This window comes from Penicillium coprophilum, assembly GCF_028826855.1.
Source record: "Penicillium coprophilum strain IBT 35676 chromosome Unknown utg000004l_segment0_segment0, whole genome shotgun sequence".
Classification (NCBI taxonomy): Eukaryota; Fungi; Ascomycota; class Eurotiomycetes; order Eurotiales; family Aspergillaceae; genus Penicillium; species Penicillium coprophilum.
In genome coordinates, this window is record NW_026622723.1 from 5,816,324 (window position 1) to 5,836,185 (window position 19,862).

At 49.3% G+C, this 19,862-nt stretch overlaps 6 protein-coding genes across 6 annotated transcripts; 2 read left to right on the forward strand and 4 right to left on the reverse strand.

Moving 5' to 3' along the window:
• Positions 1-20: 20 nt before the first annotated feature.
• On the forward strand, positions 21-3,182 carry N7500_006623 (Ran GTPase-binding protein LOS1; the record flags this gene model as incomplete). Its single annotated transcript, XM_056677767.1, has 2 exons — positions 21-3,080; positions 3,156-3,182. The coding sequence occupies 2 exons, from the start codon at positions 21-23 to the stop codon at positions 3,180-3,182; spliced, it is 3,087 nt and encodes a 1,028-aa protein (XP_056532767.1).
• A 1,495-nt stretch (positions 3,183-4,677) lies between these two features.
• N7500_006624 (S-formylglutathione hydrolase) lies at positions 4,678-5,820 on the reverse strand (the record flags this gene model as incomplete). The annotated part of the gene is made up of 4 exons (XM_056677768.1): positions 4,678-4,863; positions 4,959-5,153; positions 5,249-5,469; positions 5,565-5,820. 4 exons carry the CDS (start codon positions 5,818-5,820, stop codon positions 4,678-4,680), a joined length of 858 nt encoding a protein of 285 aa, XP_056532768.1.
• Positions 5,821-6,177: 357 nt separating this feature from the next.
• Positions 6,178-12,433, reverse strand: N7500_006625 (C50 family peptidase; the record flags this gene model as incomplete). The annotated part of the gene is made up of 2 exons (XM_056677769.1): positions 6,178-7,757; positions 7,816-12,433. 2 exons carry the CDS (start codon positions 12,431-12,433, stop codon positions 6,178-6,180), a joined length of 6,198 nt encoding a protein of 2,065 aa, XP_056532769.1.
• Positions 12,434-12,650: 217 nt separating this feature from the next.
• On the forward strand, positions 12,651-13,338 carry N7500_006626 (DUF5321 domain-containing protein; the record flags this gene model as incomplete). Its single annotated transcript, XM_056677770.1, has 2 exons — positions 12,651-13,098; positions 13,160-13,338. Coding segments are annotated over 2 exons (627 nt in total), but the record flags the coding sequence as incomplete, so codon positions are not given.
• An 845-nt stretch (positions 13,339-14,183) lies between these two features.
• N7500_006627 (citrin) lies at positions 14,184-16,325 on the reverse strand (the record flags this gene model as incomplete). Its single annotated transcript, XM_056677771.1, has 1 exon — positions 14,184-16,325. One exon carries the CDS (start codon positions 16,323-16,325, stop codon positions 14,184-14,186), a length of 2,142 nt encoding a protein of 713 aa, XP_056532771.1.
• Positions 16,326-18,000: 1,675 nt separating this feature from the next.
• Positions 18,001-18,180, reverse strand: N7500_006628 (uncharacterized protein; the record flags this gene model as incomplete). The annotated part of the gene is made up of 1 exon (XM_056677772.1): positions 18,001-18,180. The coding sequence occupies one exon, from the start codon at positions 18,178-18,180 to the stop codon at positions 18,001-18,003; it is 180 nt and encodes a 59-aa protein (XP_056532772.1).
• Between the last annotated feature and the right edge of the window lie 1,682 nt (positions 18,181-19,862).

Sequence of the window (19,862 nt, forward strand, 5' to 3'; positions counted from 1 at the left end):
TCCTCGACTCAATACACAAGATGATTGACACACCCCAGGTAGCAAATGCCATTGAGATCGCCTGGAATCCATCCTCCGACGCAACCCTAAAATCGCAAGCCTACGAATACCTCAACCAACTCCGCTCCGACCCCTCCGGATGGCAGGTCTGCCTTTCTCTCTTTACTCAAACCCCACAGCGCCCCGAAGTCGTACGGCATGTCAGTCTAGAGATTGTCAATAGTGCCGCCCAGGTCGGCTTGATCGATGCGGCTTCGATCGGTGTCGTCCGAGATAGTGTGCTAGCCTACATTCGCCAGGCCTACGGCCCTGAGGCCACTGCCACCCCCGACGCTCCTTATATTCAGAACAAAATTGCACAGACCGTTACCTTCCTCTTCTCTACCCTCTACGCGAACGGCTGGGAGACTTGCATCGACGATCTACTGAGCCTGACCTACAAATCCACGGGCCGGGATAGCCAAATCGGAGTTGTTTTTTACCTGCGTGTGCTGAGCTCGATTCACGAGGAGATTGGCGATGTGCTGGTTTCTAGATCTCGCGGGGAACAGGACAAAGCGAATGCGCTGAAGGACCTCATCCGTGAGAGGGATATGCAGAAAATTGCCAACTCCTGGCAGGAGATTTTGGCAGTGTGGCGAGAAAGCGATGATTTGATTGTTGAGATGTGCTTGAAGGCGGTTGGTAGCTGGGTTAGCTGGATTGAGATTGGTCTTGTTGTGAACCAGACCATGTTGGACCTGCTCTTCCAACAGCTTGGACGGGCCGAGAAACAGGAGCTTCGGGAGGGAGAACAGCGGGTGCGTGATGCAGCTGTGGATGTCTTCACCGAGATCATTGGCAAGAAAATGAAGCCTTCCGACAAAATTGAGATGATCGCTTTCTTGAACCTCGACTCCATCATCACGCAGCTGTCCAACAGCCCCCCACTGAGGGAGAACCGATTCACATTCAAGTACGATACTGATTTGGCAGAGACGGTTGCCAAGCTTGTCAACAACACAGTTGTGGATATTGTGCGGGTATTGGATAATGACGCTGGTCCTGTTAAGGAGCAGGCAGAAAACCTTTTGCAGGTGTTCCTCCCTCATATCCTTCGATTCTTCTCAGACGAGTACGACGAGGTCTGCTCGACTGTCATTCCTTGCGTCAGCGACATGCTCACCTACATCCGGAAACTCGCCAAGGCGAACCCATCCTTCGAGGAGCGAAACAAGACTATCCTGCTTCCGATTTTGAAAGCGATTATTGCGAAAATGCGGTACGATGAGACCTCGAACTGGGGCGAGGAGGACGAGCAGACAGATGAGGCAGAGTTCCAAGATCTGCGCAAGAGACTGGGTGTTTTGCAGCAAATCATCGCCTCGGCCGATGAGCAGCTTTACATCGATGCAATCTCAGAGGTTGTGGGAACTACTTTCCAAAAACTGCGGGCATCCGGTGGGCAGCTCGACTGGCGTGACCTAGATCTCGCTTTGCACGAGATGTTCTTGTTCGGTGATCTGGCTGTCAGGGGCGGCAGTTTGTACTTGAAGGGCGCCCCTACTGGCATGGCTGCGGGCCGTCTCATCGAGATGATGCTCGCAATGGTAGAGTCCGATATCCGATCATTCACCCACCCCGCGACCCAACTTCAGTACATGGAAATATGTGTTCGTTATAGTTCATTCTTCACCCACCACAGTCATCTCATCCCCGGAGTTCTGGAGAGCTTCCTCCAGCTTGTGCACCACCCTGTTCGAAAAGTCAAGACTCGTTCGTGGTATCTGTTCCAGCGACTAGCTAGACAGCTGCGTAGCCAAATTGGCAACGTGGCACAGACTGTTGTGGAGGCATTGAGTGACTTGTTAGTTATTCAGGCCGAGGTGCCTTCGGAGGGTGATGACGGCGATGAGATGTCTTCCGAGGATCACGAGGGCTCTGCCGACGCCGTTTTCAACAGTCAGCTGTACCTTTTCGAGTCCGTTGGAATCATTTCCTCGACCCCTAGTGTCAGTGCAGACAAGCAGGTTCTGTACGCACAGTCGGTGATGAACCCTGTCTTTGGCGACATGGAGCGGAACCTCGAAGCCGCCAAGGCCAAGGACGAACGCGCGTTGCTGCAGATCCACCACGATATCATGGCTCTGGGAACCCTCGCTCGAGGCTACTCGGATTGGCAGCCGGGCACCAGCTCGCCCTCTGCTCTCCCGGCGCCAGAGGTCTCGGCGGCTTTCGCCCAGGTGGCCGAAGCGACTCTTGTTGCGCTTGAGTCTCTCAATTTTTCATTCAATATCCGGACTGCTGCTCGCTTTGCGTTCTCACGGCTCATTGGTGTTCTGGGCGCGCAGATTCTCCCTCAACTGCCCCGATGGATTGATGGGCTCTTGACCCAGACCTCGTCGCGCGACGAGATGGCGTTGTTCCTCCGCCTTCTGGATCAGGTCATCTTTGGCTTCAAGGGCGAGATCTACAGCATCCTCGATACCCTCCTGACTCCTTTCTTGCAGCGGGTCTTCTCCGGTATCGCCGACCCGACAACCGGCACTGATGACGAGATTCAGCTTGCCGAGTTGAAGCGAGAGTATCTGAACTTCTTGCTGGCTGTGCTGAACAATGATTTGGGAACTGTCATCATTAGCGAGAGAAATCAGTCCATCTTCGAAACCGTGATCACTACCATCGAACACTTCGCCAAAGATATTGAAGACTTCACCACTGCCAAGATGGCATTCTCCGTCTTGGGCCGTATGGCAAGCTGCTGGGGTGGACCTGATATTGCCCCTGCCCCTGCTAATGGCGCCGCATCTGCCCAAGCCGCACTCCCCGGATTTGGTGGATTCATGATCACCCGGTTCTCACCTCTGTGCTGGGCACTGCCCACCACACCATCCTTCAACTCCAAAGACGCACAGGCCAAGCAGGTCCTTGCCGAGGCCGGCGCTTTGCAACGCACCATCTACTCTAAGACAGGCATGGAGTATGCGGAATACTTGCGCAACCAGGAACTGCCCGGCATGGGCATGGGGGCCGATCTCATCGAAGAGTTCCTGACCGCACTGAGCCAGCTGGACGTGAAAGGGTTCCGGCAATTCTTCCCGGTAAGTGCTACTTGTTTTTATCCGCCCCGGGCTTTCGATCTACGGGACATTCAACTAACACGCATCTCTGAACAGTCATTCATCCAACGATTGAGCGCATGAAATTTCCTTTTCTCCTCTCCATCTGCTTTCTAGATTCCCCCATCCATTTTCCATATTTACGTTTTGACGCGACGAAGTGACGTCTCTCCTCATGTTGCCCTGTGACTTCGCCATCTTCTATACCATCTACTCCATCTCGTCCAAGTCCGATCACGATACCATACCTGTCCAGCTTGAGCCCCAAAATTAGTGGATCACCCTCTCGGGAGCAAATCAGAAACAAAAAGAATTTCATTCAAAAGTTTTGAGTATATAGCTTGCTTCTTGTTTCCCGTTGATCTGCTTCTGCTCATGATGCATTCGCATTGTGGTGTTCATTTGTATTCGCTCACCACTCGGCGTTTCTTTCTCATCTCTCTCTTTGCCTTGCCTGCTTCATAAGATAAGACGGTAAGACCGAAACGGGTCTGTTCTTCTGCCTGTTTGAACTCCACTGGGCGTGGACTGAAGTAGGTACATGAAATAAAGTGGTAGACCTGTCCGAAATAAGTTCCAGTACATATACGAGTGCAATTGAATCATTTAACGATCCAAGACTAATAGGCTCTTATGCGGGCTTGCATATTTTTCAATCCTCTTCCAGGTGTTCTCTACGCAATAGATATTTTCTCCCTCTCGGCCTTGTAAAACAGATGAAACCATACTGCGACGTTACTATGTGTAATCAGGGAGAAGAACCTATCGTTGACGGTTGATGTTGTGTTCTTGACCTCTTCAGGGCTGGGTGTGTATGCTTTCGGCAATCTGATATATTCCCTAGGCAAGTTGCCATAGCTCTCTGATCAAGGTGATTGCAATATGATGCGTGGAACCTACGAGACCCTCAAATGGTCGTAGAACCTGCGATACCATAGCTCAACATGATACTATTGATAGCCCTATCAAGAAATACATGACCAATATGGAGCATGAGAAGATCTGTGGCACTCGTTGTCTTTGTCGGGATCATGGCGGTACCTGGGATGGAGGGTTGAAGCTGGGTCCGGTCAATTCGTTCAGTGATGGCGCTTATTGCGGTCCGGAATAGGACTTTCTCGTGTCTTTCGGGTGGAAATGATGATATCTGAGTCAACATTTCTTTCATCATTCTATATCCAAGTCGACAAGAGATGTCCTTCATTCTGACACTCCCCGCCTGACTATATCTGTTGTGTTGTGGACGCAATTCTTGTTTTCAGGTATATATGGATGATGTTTGAGCCACGGAGAAAGTGTTGATACTCGTGGTCTCATATGGCAGTATTCATGTAAAGGTTCCCTGATATCTGTGGTTTCTAGCTCAAGAGGATGATCTCTTCAATCGATTCATTCTTATCTCCCATCCTACCATACACCTTCACCTTTGCCCTATTCAAAATCCCAAACCCACCTAGATCATGGACCTAACAACCTGACGCTCACTTGAGCCAAAAAAAGAAATCAGATCCAGCTTACAGATATACACAAGAAAAGTAAAACATCATTTTGAGATTAGGAGTTAAGAGAAGAGCACACACTATGCAAAGAGATACTTGGCCGCATGCTCGACATGGTCATCCGCAAAGGTAGCCATGGTATAATAGGAGTGATCATAGTCCGGCTGGTAGCGAATATTCAATCCGGCGATGCCCGCATCACGGGCCGCGGCTTCGAGATTCTCCGGTAGAAGTTGACCTTGTTTGTAGAAGTTGTCACCGGTGCCCTAAATATGGATTAGATATGGGGGACACATAATGAACGGAAAGAAATAGAAACAGAATAAAGCAGAGAGATAGCACGAGACCAAGCTGAACTCACCACGTCAATCAGAATATCCAGCGGACCTCCACTCCACTTCTTAATCAGTTTAGTAGCATCATGTTCCTTCCACTTATCCTGCTGATCATCGCCGAAGTAACCCTTGAACGCCTTCTGCCCCCAGGGACAGTTCGTCGGGTTCGTGATCGGCGCGAACGCAGAAACGGACTTGTACTTGCCCGGGTTGCGGAGGAACTGGTAAATTGGTTAGATAATACTCCAGCAAAATATCCGTTCTAGCTGTAGTTCCATATAGCGAACATCGAATCTAACAGTAGTGTATAACTTACCAAAGTGAGAGCACCGTGTCCACCCATACTGTGACCAGTGATACTGACACGACCGGCATCCAACTGCGGGAATGCAGCAAAGACGGTCTTTGGCAGCTCTTCGGTGACATAGCTATACATGTTATAGCCGGCATTGTAGGGGGCTTTCGTGGCGTCGACGTAGAAGCCGGCGCCGGAGCCGAAATCATATGCGTCATCCTCGCCTTGGATGTTGAGGCCGCCTGGATAGAAGATGTGTGTTAATTGTATACATTTTTTTTTACTTTTCAATAGAATACTTTAAATGACAATTGACGATAAAAGACAACACACATACGTGGACTGGTATCAGGATACAACACGGCAATTCCCTTCTTGCTGGCGCTGTGCTGGAAGAAGCCCTTCTCGGAGCAATTGTCGGCGGTGCAGGTTAGACCGGAGAGGTAGATGAGTACGGGGACTTTCTGTGTCTGGGCCTGCGGGGGCAAGAAGAGGTTGAATTTCATCTCGCATTTTGTGGTAGTGGCGGCATGGCTGAGCTTGAGAAGCTTGCCGCCGAAAGAGGCGATGGTTGCGTTTGTAGTGACGGACATGGTTGTGTTGAGAGAAAGAAGAGACGGGAAGTGACGTTTTTATGGTGGGATGTCCCGCATGAGGGGAAGAGGTCCACTTGGAGGATTCTTCTTCCTATTTCGGATTGTATGGAATTATATAGAAGATTATAAAGAACAGTAGATTAGTATAGAGTTATTAATAGCGGTCTGGATTACTACGATGTTCATTAGTCTATAAGTATATCATATAGACATTAGTTAGATCCCTTACCTCTCAAAGAATATATGAATATATACAGTCCAATACTCAGCGTAAAGTCAAATCAGATTGCTGCCCACAGTGGGGATAACGCCAAGGTATATATACACAGTAAGAAAAGAAAAATCACCCCAGATTCACTCTAAAAACACCGGAACTCCATAAACAACGGGTGCTGCACCATTCAAATACTTCAACACACAAGCACCTCTCGAACGAGCAATTGCCGTGTCAAGCCCAACATCCTCTTCGCGACTCTTATCCTTCCTATCCTTCTTCTCGACAAGACCCCAGGCATCAAAGGCAGTCGTGGTAAACCGATCAATATCTCGATCCGTGACATCCCACAGCGTAGCCACGAGCGCAGGACTGCCCGCGTGAAGATAATTCATCGGCGTGCCGTAGGGCTCATACTCGCCGGCTTCGGTCAAAGTGCCACTGCTACATCCCATGAGGAAAGTGACCGCGCATTGTGTGAGTCGCTTGACCGTGCGGCCGCGGATGTACTGCGCGCCGCTACCGTGGCCGAAGTAGAGGAATAGATCCTTCTTCTCTAGCGCGTTGCGGAATTCGTCTTCGGTTGGTTCCCGTTGGACGATTGGAGTCCAGGATTTGAACTGGGAGAGGTCATTTTCGAAGGTAGTTTGTGTTGTGCGCAGGTCGCCGGTTGGGTTAAGGACGAATGCCCCGGATTTGCGGTCTAGGATGGCTCCAGAGGATGCCTTGCGGAATTGAAGGACGCGGTCCCGGAGGCACTCGAGGGATGGGACGCGACAAACAGGGTATCCTTGAAGACAGGGAAGTGACTCCCACGGGAACAGGTGGAGAGCTTTATCGAGCACGAGGATTGTGTGTCTCGGCGGCCGGGCCACAAGTTCATCGCGTGCAGCTTCGTGGTAGCCTCGCAAGGCATCGAGCGTATCTACGACCATCATGTCGAAGTCGATCTCGTCGTAGGCATTGCGCTCGCCCTGAAATTGTAGGATATCCACAACAAAGTAAAGAAGATCCATCAGCGTGTCTTCGGGCTCTTCTTGCTCTTCAAGATCACGAAGCCCAATGAACAAATCAACTACATTCTGATGTAGAGTGAGCCGGGGTCCATCGGCCTTGCCACCTTTCTGCCGAGAAGGAAGATGCTTGTCAAGGATGCTTTGGAAGGTACTCGCAAACCGGGCTAGCGCGGTGGTCTCCCGCGACAACGGCGAGAAGACACCGCGGAATCCTCCAAACCATATGTTCTCAATGTTCTGGAGGACGTTTTCCATCCGACGATCGAGTGCCTCGCGAGTCTTCCACCATTCCTTCTTCGACAGCTTATCCGTCTGGGCCTTAGCTGCATGTGCACTTTCGTTGGCAAGCTTGATGAGTTCTTGCATTTCCTCTTTTCCATCCTCGAAAGTAAACTGCTCTTCCTCGTCATCTTCCGAATTTCCTCGGTGGAGGGGAAGACGCAAAAGGAATGGTGAGCGGTCTTTTTGGAGTCGTGAAACCACAAATTCGGTACGGTCTGCACTCAATGACAAAGAGAGAACATTCCAAGATTCGGGCAGAATATCAACATAATCCTGAGTAAAGTTGGAGCAAAGATCACTGTCCAGCTCGACAGCTGAGGGGAACGAGGCTGGCCAAAATAGGGGATCGGCAAAATCAGCCAGCTGTCGATCAATATCAATTGCCATACGTTCGCGGGCAAATGCGCCAACACGTCCAATTTCTAAGAAAGAAAAGAAAGTCAGATACATGTCAAATCGAAAGCACCTTGCAAAACTTACCATTCATATTTGCAGGCGACTGAGCAAGAGTCGCTGGGATCCCGGGAGAAGTCGCATGTGATAGCATAGAGATTCGACTCATCAAGCGAGATGCTGCATGGCTATCAAGCGTTGAGCCTAGGATCGTGGCGTCGGAGAAGACACTGGCAAGACAATCGCTCGCTTTGGACAGCATGACCGAAAAGTCCTCACTAGCTCGCTGAGCCTTGGTGCGCGTAGTTTTAGCTGGAGCCCTAGTTCTCCTTGTCGACGGCTTTGTCGGGAGTAAAGCAGGGTCATCTGCCGTCTTGCTTGGTGATTTGAGTGAGGGTAGCGATATAGTAGATTCAGGTAAGACACAGTACACAGCGTGGCTGGCAAAACGGCGAATCGCATCAGCCAACAGATGCTCACTTTCACCAATTTCCAAAGCGATTTTGCTTTCTCGGGCTACAGCAAATTGTCTAGCTGCTGCAAGTGTTTGCGCAGATCGCTCAAAGTCGCGCAATTCTCGCAGGCAATCAGCTTGCTGTCTGAGGATATTGCCCTTCAGTTGTAATAGGGACTTAGATTGAACTTCGGGGAGGGTTGGTTTTGGAGCTGGGGCTTTCTTCGTAGTCTTGGTAGCAGCGGAACTGGTTGCTCGCGTCCGCCGAGTGGTAGTCGTCGTAGTAGGCGTCGGGGTTCGCGGTGTTGGGGTACGCCGGCTGCTTGCCCGGACCCGTAATTTATCCATCTTTTCTTCGATTTCTGCGATGCCTGATGCCTCTAAACCGGCAGGCACATCAGCAGAGGTGACCGCTGTGATGATTTTGTCTGCTTCAAGGAGAACTCGGAGTGCCTTGTCATGTGCACCCTGCGTCTTGTAGAGAGACGCAAGCGCCATTTGGAAAGACACGGTTTCGATACTTCTCTGGGTTAGCTTAGAAGACTCGGCCGCAGCAGAGAGATGGTCCTGCCCCTCAATCATGTGCCCACTGATAATCCAATGGGAACCGAGCTGGGTCTGCGCCGCGAGGAGGCGTGCATTAGCATCAAGGGTCTTGTCAATCTTCAACGCTTGTTCGCTATAGTAGATAGCATCCTGGAACAAGCCATGGTGGGCAGATAATGTGGCGAGGTTTAACAAGCAGGTATGGTGAGAACCTAGGTGCGGCCAGAAAGGCGCACCTTGGACGTAGCTGGCAGACACATCCGGGGAAGACCCGTTTTGAGACAGGTCAAGCTTCGAGATACCATCAGCAACAGCCTCAACTTCTGAGCTTCCTGCGGCAGGCAATAACTTGTCTTGCTTCCTTTGGGCGAGCCTCTCAACCTTAGCCCATATGCGGCAGTTGAGCCGTACAGACAATTTGGCGAAGTAGAGAGCCTGGGTTGCTGAGCCCTGTGCGGAAAACAACCTGGACTGAACAAAGGCGGCATCTGCTACCAGTCTTTCCCATGAGATTTTTGACAGTACAGTCAAGTTGCTTAGTTCTGACTTCTGGCACTTTTCGTATAGTGCGCGGGCTGCTGAAAGAACGGCGGCGGCTTTCTCAGGCTCTCCGGTCTCCAGAAGATAGTCCGCTCGTGAAACTTTGTAGGAGATAGTAGCAAGAGAGGATACCTTAGTTTGAGCAAGATACTGCTCACCGCGGGAGAGGAGGTCACCTGCCTTTTGACAGTAGCCCAGGCGGCAATTCTGCAGTACCAAACGCGACAAAATGATGATGGCGTCTGACAAATCCCCTGATTGTTGGAGCTCCGCAGCACGCAATATCAGTTCCAGGGTGCACATGTGAGCTTTCCAAAGCCCGTGGATTTCAGTATAATCGACCAGAGCTTTTAACTGCAACACCCAGTAGTCCGTGTCATTGATGCAAAGCAGCAGTGTTTTCCAATCATGGGACTTGCGCGCCAGTGAAGTCCACGACGCAAGCGTTTCATCTAGTTCTGTTGCGTCAATTTTGCCGCGGTGGAAGCCGATGATAACGCGCAATGAGTTGCTTATATGAATTGCAAATGAGGCAAGATCAATGTCATCTCGAACTTGTAGGCCGCTATCCAGAGCCGTTGTTCCTGCATCCAGCAGCGTTTCAATTAAAGAAGACTCCAATGCGGTAGGTTGCTCCAGTAGAAGCCGCAAGGCAGAGAGAATCACACGAGAATGGCGAATAGGGTAAACACCAGGAGGGTAGAGATCAAGGAGGGAGGAAACAGCTGAGCCAAGCATCAAACGAAACTCTTCTTCGTTTGAACAATAGCTATGCATGTCAACAAGCAAGTTCATCTGCCATTCGAGAAGAATACCTCTCTGTTCAAATTCTAGTTCAACATCGTCATAGACAATAGAGGGGTGAGATCCCTTCCTGCGCAGCTTCATCTTCAGGAAGGCGGATAATACACGGCCAAGCATGAAACTGGGACTCTTAGGATCCTGGTTGACCGAACTTGGATTGTGTCCTCCGCTGCTCTTGACGATCTGCTTCAGAGTGCCAGAGAGGATGTATTCTTCAATCGATTTTCGGAACATCTGCTCTGATTCAATGTACATATTGCCGTCGATGTACAGATGGGCCATTCTCTCGAACTTAAGGGCTGCAAATGCCGTGTTGCGTTGAGAAGGCGAGCAGCTTGAAAGCATCTGGGTAGATTGTTTGAGAAGAGGTATAAGCTCCCGATAACCTTGTCCAGCCTCTTTTTCTTTGATATATCGAGACCAGAACAGGTTCGAAAGCTTGACAAGTGCCATTTCTAGATTTTCTGTTGTCTCTTCGCTTGGCTCACTGGGAGTTTCGATAGTGGAAAGTAGCCGGTGGCAATCAGTCAAAATTGGGAGCATGTCTTCCCAGGGTGGCCTCTGAGACATGATAGAGAGCTTCCCAATTGCGACAGCCGAATCAATTGCAGCTAGAATGATGCTCCTGGAAATTGAAATGCGTTTGTTGAACATCTCAATATCCTTTTCGTCACTATCTTCTGTTGGCTGGCGCCCGACATAACGTCTGAGGAACCTGATGAACGCTTGTAGATATTCTCTGATCTGACTAGCAACTTCGTTCTTCTCGCTCTCACTTTCAGTACTTTTTGTGATAGCCTCTCCGAACCACGCAAGGGCCAGCTTCTTCAATCTCGCAGCTTCCACCAGCAGTTCATCTAGATCATTCGCGCTGCCTCTTAATTGCAGCCCTAGAGACTGAGTCGCCTCCGAGACAGAATCCAAAGCTCCGTCCAGGAATTTTTTCGATGTCTTTGAGGCCTGGAAATGGACAGATGCGATTTTACACCGAACTGTTGCCAGCGAAAGAGACTGAGTTTTTGAGAGGGGGTTAATGGCTTGTGTAAACAGCTTCATAGATTCGTTAAAGCAGCCCGCGTCGAAAGCGAGCTGACCGAGAATAGTCATGAGCTTCGCAGACTGATTGGCGTTTTGTGTTTCCGAAGTCTTCTTCTTAACCTCCGCAATGGATGTTTGCAACCGGGTAATCGTCTTGTAGATCGTAGCAAAGTCGGCCTTCTCAATACCCTTGCTCCGGTGAGAGAAGCTACCAAAATAGCGAAGCAAAGGATCGAACACTTCTTTGCTTTCATCACAGACATGACCGGACAGCTTCCAGCTCAAACATCGAACCTCGAGCGAGAGTAGTTGTAATGCTAATGACGTGATGGGCTTCAAACTATTCGAGGCCTCATCCTTCGAGAAAGATGACCCCGAGCAAAGCGCTAGAACTGTATTTGATAGTAACTGGAGTTGAAGAGCAGCTTTGTCGTTTGACAGTTGACCCGATTTCATGGCAGCCAAAATTACTTGAGCAGGACTACTCAAATCAGAAAGCTGCAAAGAAGGATAGACCTTCTGGATTGTGGATGCTCTCCTATCCGTAGCAAATAGCCGCATCACATTCGAGTGAAAAGGAACAAGCAAGCCGTACAGCGATTTGGCGTTCGAGATGTGAGCGAACGTCAAGAGATCCGACATCCGTTCTTTCGAAGCTTCTTCCTCCCCCATTTCTTTCGCCTCTGTAGTCTTTTTCCCGGCCTTTCCACCGTCCAGATATTGTTGGATTCTCCGCTTCAAAAGTCTCAGCTCTTTATATGCCATGTCATTCAATCCCAAGGAGATAAGCTTGCCCGCAAGAACACACAGTCCCTGCTCAAGCTGCAAGTTCGGGAACTGGTCATTCCCAGAGTCATTTTTAAGAGTTCGCAGTGTTGACAAAGAAAGCCTGGCGCACTCCGCAGCCGAGACGATGCCCGCGTCGGGGCCATTGGCAGTATCGGAGGCACTACTCTGGCGCTTTGCTGTAGATATCTTTGCGGCATCCGTGAGGGTCCTTAATGTAGCATTGAACACCTCCGTAGCAAAGACCAGCTTCTCCTGACATGACAAAGCCGCGGCCTCGTGGTCAGCTAATGATTGCAGCGCGACATCATTCGCTGGTTTCGTCTTCGTTGCGCGGGTAGTTCTCGTTCGACTCGGGGTCCCAGGCGGTTCTCTTGTCGATTTTGTGCGTTTCGTGGGTTTCTCGGGCATCTTTGGCGACCCGCGGAGGAGTGATTGGAGGGACAACACGGTAGCGTCCGAACATGTAGTTGTTGAACGGAGGGCCTGTTTAACGGACTCTGTCAAAGAGCTGGCCGGTAAGACGGTGACCGCCATTTTTTGGTCGTTTTATCAAAGCTGCAGGACTGAGGTCATCGCTCGCGTCGAGCCTTTGATGTGCAATCGCTATCGGCCGGACACTCTAAACGTGGGTTGTCGCGGCAACAACAGCGCTATACCTTATTGGGTTTGATAGCCTTATCGCCTGAGGCAATCACGAACTTCAACTTTTCCCGCTTCTGAAGATCGACGATTACTGCTAGACGCGAACAGAGCTATGACTTTCAGATTCAGACCCTTTGGGCTTAGCAGACAGTTATTTTCTGCTCCTTCTACATTAAATGCTACGAGACAATGCCGCGGTTCGGCTGGGCGCTCATATTCGACCTCCGATCGCCTTCCAAAGATCGCAGACACATCAGTATGGACGGCGATGATTCCCCGATTTCTTCGGGGTGGTCGAGCGCGCAAAGATCCTGCGAAAGAGAAATCTAAAGAATGGAATCCGGCGACGTTCTACATCATCATATTCACTCTGATCGGCTCACAGGCCATTCGCATGCTCACTTTGAAGAACGGTTACGCGGCATATACTCGGACGACGGATGCGAAGATCGAGCTTCTAGCGGAGATTATTTCACGAGTCAAGATTGGAGAGAAAGTCGATGTGGAGAAGTTGCTGGGGACGGGCGATGAGGCAAAGGAACGAGAGTGGGACGAAGGTATGTTAACCAATTTTCGACATTTCTGTGTTATGGTCGGTCTCTGACTATTTCTTCCTAGTACTGCGCGAGATTGAAGCTGAGGATTCCCTGTGGCATGAGAAGAAGACCGCCCAGTCGCAAGCAGAGAAGCGCGAGGTGTCCGAGAAAGAACAAACACAACCCAAACAGCCCTTGGAAGAGAAGCGCACCGAGGAGGTCGCTAAGACAGAGTCGCCACGAAAGCTTAGATTCTATTGAATGCGGACGAAATTGGTCTTCATCAAAAATAAGCTTCTGTTCTCGGGGCCCAGTCGTGTGAACTCGGGATAAACGCCACCGCAATGAGCCACGGCTGTCCCAATGTCGAATTGATCTTCTAGATCACGATGGGATTTCTTTATATTTACGACAACTGGGTCTAGCATTTGCCACACACATGGACCCAGTCCGTAACCAATATATCATCAACGATATAGATGTAACATCACCTGTACAGGGAATCTTTTCTCAGGAGTAGATTCTGATACCCGTTTGTGAGCCTGCAAATCATGTTTCATGTACATATTTTCCTGGGCTTGGGATAAACAGCTTCAGCATCTGAACTTAGAATAAAAGTCCAGTGCAGACCACAAGATGATATGCAGCCAACTTCTTGACTTGGGTAGGATCTAGCTGCTCATTAGGCACGACTTAGATCAACCACAAACTACACCCTCATGTATGCTTACAGCTATACCAAGAGACGGAAGAATATCAACCCAAACCAAATCTAGAATGATATAAACATCACAATCAGGGTCGTCTAGGACAACCCACACCTTTTCATATCTATCTGCTGTTGGTACAATGCAAACACAAATGGTCTCCGGCAAATAAAGAGAAGACATCATGATGCAAAGGGGAGGATGCACACTCCATGTCAAGCCCAACTAAACCACAAAAGAGGCCTGACACGAAAAAGATCCGAAAGAAATGTGAGAAAGATCTCATGCTAAATCGAAGGAAATATAGGCCTTGACCAAATGAGAAACGAGAAACATATCGCTAGTGAAAATAATGAAGAAACAAAAACCAGAAATGACAGGCTCACTATAACAGTAGCCCTACTTTGAGCCCTGCAGGAACTTGGGCCAGTTCTCAGGCCGTGGGACCTGCACCCGGCCAATGTTCTGGTCTAGATCAAGGATGAGCTTGAGCGCGTTCCTTGACCGGAGGTAAGGCAGAGGCGCCTTAGCGCCCTGTCCGCCGACACTAGGCTCGACATGACCAGTGGGTGTAATGGCGTCGCCCTCACCGGGCATGGGGAAGGCCTTCTGGAGCACTTCGTAGGCGGCCAGGGTGAAACCGAACTGAGGCGAAGAACGCATGATACGGGCAGGGCCACCCTTGAAGAAGGCGGCTAGACCCTCTTCTTTCCAGACGGTGGCAGCGCAGTGACGCAGACCGTTGTACTTGGTGTCACCCTTGCGGGCTTCGACCTGCAGACGGGTTTTGATGACATCGCAGGGTGTGGTGAGGTAGGCGGCGGGCATACCGGCGATGGCACCGGCGGTGAGGAGCTGGACAACGCCGAGCTTGTTTGTGGCGGTTTCGCCGAAGAAGTCGGACTTCAAGTGTGCGTATGTGGGGAAGTAGATGGCCGAGAAGGGGACGTCACGGAGGAGACAGGCGCTCGCTCCCTTGTACAGGCCCATTAAACCCAGGTTCTTGACAATCCAGAGCGCTGAGCGGCGAGGCACACCCTCGACGTTCTTTGCGATTTCACCCTGGACCTGCAGACGAATCTTCACAATCTCAAGGGGGTTTGTGAAGACGACTTGACAAGCACCAGCAGTTCCACCAGCCAGAACTTCTTGGGCGTACTTGATTCTGTGGGTTTCCTTGTCGGTGAAGTACTCACGAACGAGATCGTTCACAGTCAGCTTGATGGCCTTTTCAGGCGCCACGCCGATCAACTGAGGAATGACACCGGAGTACAGGCCAGTGAAACCTTCGTTGCGGATAACCTTTCTAGCGCAATCGAGAGAGTTGTTGTACAGTCTCTCGCCGGGGCGAGACGAACGCTGGTTCTGCAGACGAGTCTTGACCAAATCAATGGGGTAGACCATGAAAGCACCAAAAGCACCGGCGATACTACCCAATGCAAAGTGGTGTGCAGACTCAAGCACGCCGTGAAGCAGACTTTTAGTCTTCTCGGCAACTTCCTGTCCAGCAGACACGGCCTGGTTTGCAGCGATCACGGGGATACGCCATGAAGCATCGATGACCTTGGCGAAGTCTTTCTGAGAGAGACGTCCTGAAGGCGCATCGAGACCAGCGAAGTGGAAAAGGATATCGGCCTCCATGGGGGTGAACTGGGAGAAACGAGTGACGCGAGCGGCCTCGTTCAGGAAGTCAGAGCGAGTGATCTTGCCATCGATGCTCTTCTTTGTTGCTTCGCGGACCACCATATCAATGATATCCATCTCGCGCATGACATTCTGGAAAGCACGCACATTGGCGTAGGAGATGCGGTTGCTGGTCGAGATATTGCACAGGGTGGGGAGGTTCTCGAGGACGTGATCGGACAACTTGTGTTTTGAGGTCTCGAGGATAATACGCTGGAAATCTTCCGGCTGGATAAATCCATCGCCGTCCTTGTCAAAGATGTGGAAAGCTTGACGGATACGCTCACCCTGCAAACCGCGCAGCATCTGGGCGAATTGGGGGTAAGTCATGTCATGGCGGGACTTGGAGCGGCCTCCGTACAAAGATGCCCATTCTGAGTTCCAGTCAAAGGGAATGCTGTCGGCACTCTTGTTCATGTTGTAGAGTCCCTGCACGGCCTCGAACTTGACACTCCCGGTTCCATCGAAGTCGAAGAGGCGGAAGGCGATCTCGTACTCGGCATCGGGCTTCGCGAGGAGGTTTTCGAAGGAGGCCCAGTCGGTGATGTTGAGCTTGCCAGCTCTCCGTCGGTCTGCGACGTTGAAAAGAATCCCATATTGTTCGCGCTTAATCTTGTGCTGTTGGGAAATCTGATCAGCAATTGCGATCTCAGTACCTCTGCAGTCTCTAGTGACACTTACATAGTCTTCCTGTTTAGGTGCCACAGCATTAATGAAGTTCTCCTCGTTCATGAAGAGCTCGCCATTCTCGTCCTTTTGCGCATGGCGGACAAAGTTTGAGCGCGCCTGGTGGGACAGCTGAGGCGACTCTGTACTTCCCAGGAGGGATTCCTTCACAGCTTCTGTTACGCTGGCCATGATGTGTATATGCAAATGACTGACACAAAAAAAAAATCAAATCCACACAAAAGAGAAAGCTGGGGGGCGAAGGAAGGGGTCGAGAGGAGTGGAGAACCGGACTGAGTCAATAAAAAAAGTGTTTTGATAATAGGAGCCCACTTTTCTACGGGGATTTTCTTTTTACACGATAATGCCCGTCTGAAATGATTAGATATTAGAATAGATAATATGTATAGATTTTAATATTTTCATAACTTCAAGGGATTTTCCGCATAACACTGAATTTTTCTTTGCATCCCTTATGGCGTTATTTACCCGGCGATCGGACCGAATCAGCTCTCACCGATCTTCCCTGTCTAGGTACTCGCACTCAGGTACTTCTATACATCCAAGGGTCCCCCAGCCTGATGGTTGTTCAAATACTCGAAGTCCACCTATTCCTTGGGATTCATATTTGCCACCACCCACAGTCTTCAGGAACCTGAATCAGAGGCAAAAAAAAGAAAAAAAAAGAAAGAAAAAAAAAAAAAAAAGTCCACAGGCAAAGAAACAGAAAGGAAGAAACCGGAGTTGAATGTGTCACATGGCTTCGGAACCGGTGAGCGTACAGAAAACACGAAAACTCCCCAACTTCACTCCGAGTTCGGTGCGGAGTCAAATGGAAAGGAGTTGGAGACGCTCATGTCGATTGGTCAATCTCATCTTTGCCTCTCCACAGCCTTCCAGACTCATTCGGCTTAACTCCGGGATGTGATATTCCGTTAGACTTCTCCGCACTTTATATTACATTTAACCGACTTGTACAGATTCTCGGAATCTAAGCCAGGTGAAGGAAATGACAGTCTGATGATAGGGCATCAACTTGGCCTTTTTTTCTGAGGCTGAGAACAGAAAAAGGCCGAGAACTTGAAGGCTCAAAGATTCACCGCCAAGCCTGCCGATACCTACCTAGTTATTACCTCGCGCTATTAATAATACGGGATAGCTCCTAAGGTCTAGATGTACTAGGTAAGATAATCAAATCTCTGGAACAGATGGATAAACCACCACTGCCGGGGCTTTATCACTCCCGAGAAGTACTAGAAGGGTTGGACAAGAATAGGGTTATCCTAGTAAGTATGATCACATCCGGCAGTGCTACGAGGTATCCATGGATGTACCCGGGCTGTAGAGGTAAAATCAATGTCATACTCATGTACTGACACTAAGAGATAGAAGAATTCCACCCCAAGACATGTGCTTGTACAATAGGATAGTGAGAACATTGCCACATCACTATGGGAAAAATGAAATCTACATGTACTATGCACAAATTCGATCCCCATTGAGCGATGCACTCAAAGGGAAATGATGAACTTGGTTTATCAAGAGGTGGGTCGATCAGATCTTATCATATGTATTTATGGAGTACTTAGACTCAGCCCTATGGATGCTCTATGATATGATCCCTACAATAGGCTGCTTATGCGGTCTGCCCTTACATATCCTTGTTTTGAAGATATTTTCTCTCTCTTCTCAATTGTATAGGCAGTCAGACGGTGAGAATAAAGCAAGAAGAGGCTTAAGTTGTGAAAATGGCTTTCCCATTTATAATCTGGGATTCTCTATACCGTGTTTTACTATGCCATGATATCCCCTGTGTACAGTATCCTCTCCAGCCTCTGATTATATGATCTCGAGCCATGCTCACACCCTAGACTACAAACGGCCATAGAGATGCCTCGACAATGAATTCGTTCACTATCTGAGACCACTGAATGATGCTAAATGTGAAACCAAGCACGGTTGTCCCGTCAGTTGACTTCCGCATTCGCGCCTTACGAAACAGACTGCTGCCAGAAGTTTTGAACCGGCCATTCGTCAGACCCGACATATTGAATAGACAAAGCCTCCATACCCCGGGCTGGCAGCCATTACGCGTGATCTATGTCGCCGCGACTTACCCAACCCCGCCGTATCAGGCGCTGCAGCGTCTTCCTTTACGCCTTGTGATGAAGATAGAACAAAGGATTGTCTATTCAAAATCGACGATATCATTTCTTTCATTCGAGCTTGTTTCAACGCAAAGGACCAGAGATAGAATGTCCTCCATAATCTCAAAACATGGGCGATATTATCCAAGCAGGCCTATCTTTGTCTTGAGATACTATATTGATCACAACGCACAACGCCCATCATAAGTCATTATCCTAATCCAAGGGTGTAAACAAACTGCACGTCAGTATCCCTTCCTATATCCATAACAATGCTATAATAATCTCATCAAGCTTCAGCCTATTCCAAGGCCAGTAAGTGACTCCCAACCACTTTCCAGGCAGGCAGAAATCTTCCCAGCAAGCTATGGGCATCCCAGCCTCCCGCCCCGATTTATGAAAGGATGCTACGGAATTTCGCTAAACTCATAGGATCTCACTCAGTATGGAGTAGCCCATACCCCGTATGTTGTTCCAAGTTTCCTATATCTCCTGCGCATGTTTGTCTCATGTTCTGCATGTCTGCTTTCAATCTCGTTCTTGCTGTTCAAGGGCCAGTCATAGCTCCGTATACTTCGATAGATCTTGTCGCTCGTTTCATAAATTGCAACCATTCTCCCCTAGTAGTGTTCTAGTCAAGCAAAAGTGTGTAAGAGCTCTGGATGTGTGTCAAGTTTGCGCCGTCGATGTTAGAGGTCTTCTATAAATAGCACATAATGTCAAGCATTATGTGCATCATACAGCGGACATGCTCGGTTTGGAAGACTAGGAAATAAAAATAGTTGATTGTAAGTAAATCACGCAAGAGGAATGTAACATCAATAAGCATTATCTTGTAAGAGCTGGAGGTCAATTGGCCCCCAAGAAAAAGCCCTAACAGAATGTGCCCAACGGTGCTCCAACTACATTTACTACTCCGTATGTAGCTTTAGTCTACGGAGTACGGGGTAACTATGTGCAAGGATGGATATTATTCATCGCTCCGCTCAACCCTGAAGAGTAAAAATAGTTGATAGCGGCATCGAACATATGTGATATCTAATTATAGCACGACGATCTTCCAAATTTGACATCGAAGCCAATCAGATTTCGTTGCCACTGTTCGTCACTGTGATAATGCGGGGATATCACCCAATAATGTGAGAATCCACTTGAGGTGAGTGCAAATTTCTACACGCTTATTGATAGTCGGTTGAGAGTTTCGAATCAAATGGACAGGATGATCACGGTGTGGTTCTCGGTGCAGTTAGCTGCAGGGCAATGGATGTGTCCCCCATCGTCGAATCCTACCATCTGTCACATCACACTAGACAGGGAGGCCAACCCCTGATAGTTTTGATTGGCTGGATGAAACGGAAGCTTTCCAAAGTTAGAAACTCCAGTGTGATGGTGGTGATTTGTGCATCGTCGTGCATAGGGTGGGCGCTTAGAGCAGAAATGAAATTCGTGCCTCCCTCAAGCCCTCGAGTGTATATAGCCCCCATCGGTCCCCCGGGATACTGCATCTTGGACATTGTTTTCAGATTTTCCTATTTCTTTTCCTATTTTTGACTCTATTTTCGTGCGCTTCAATTTGGCTGGC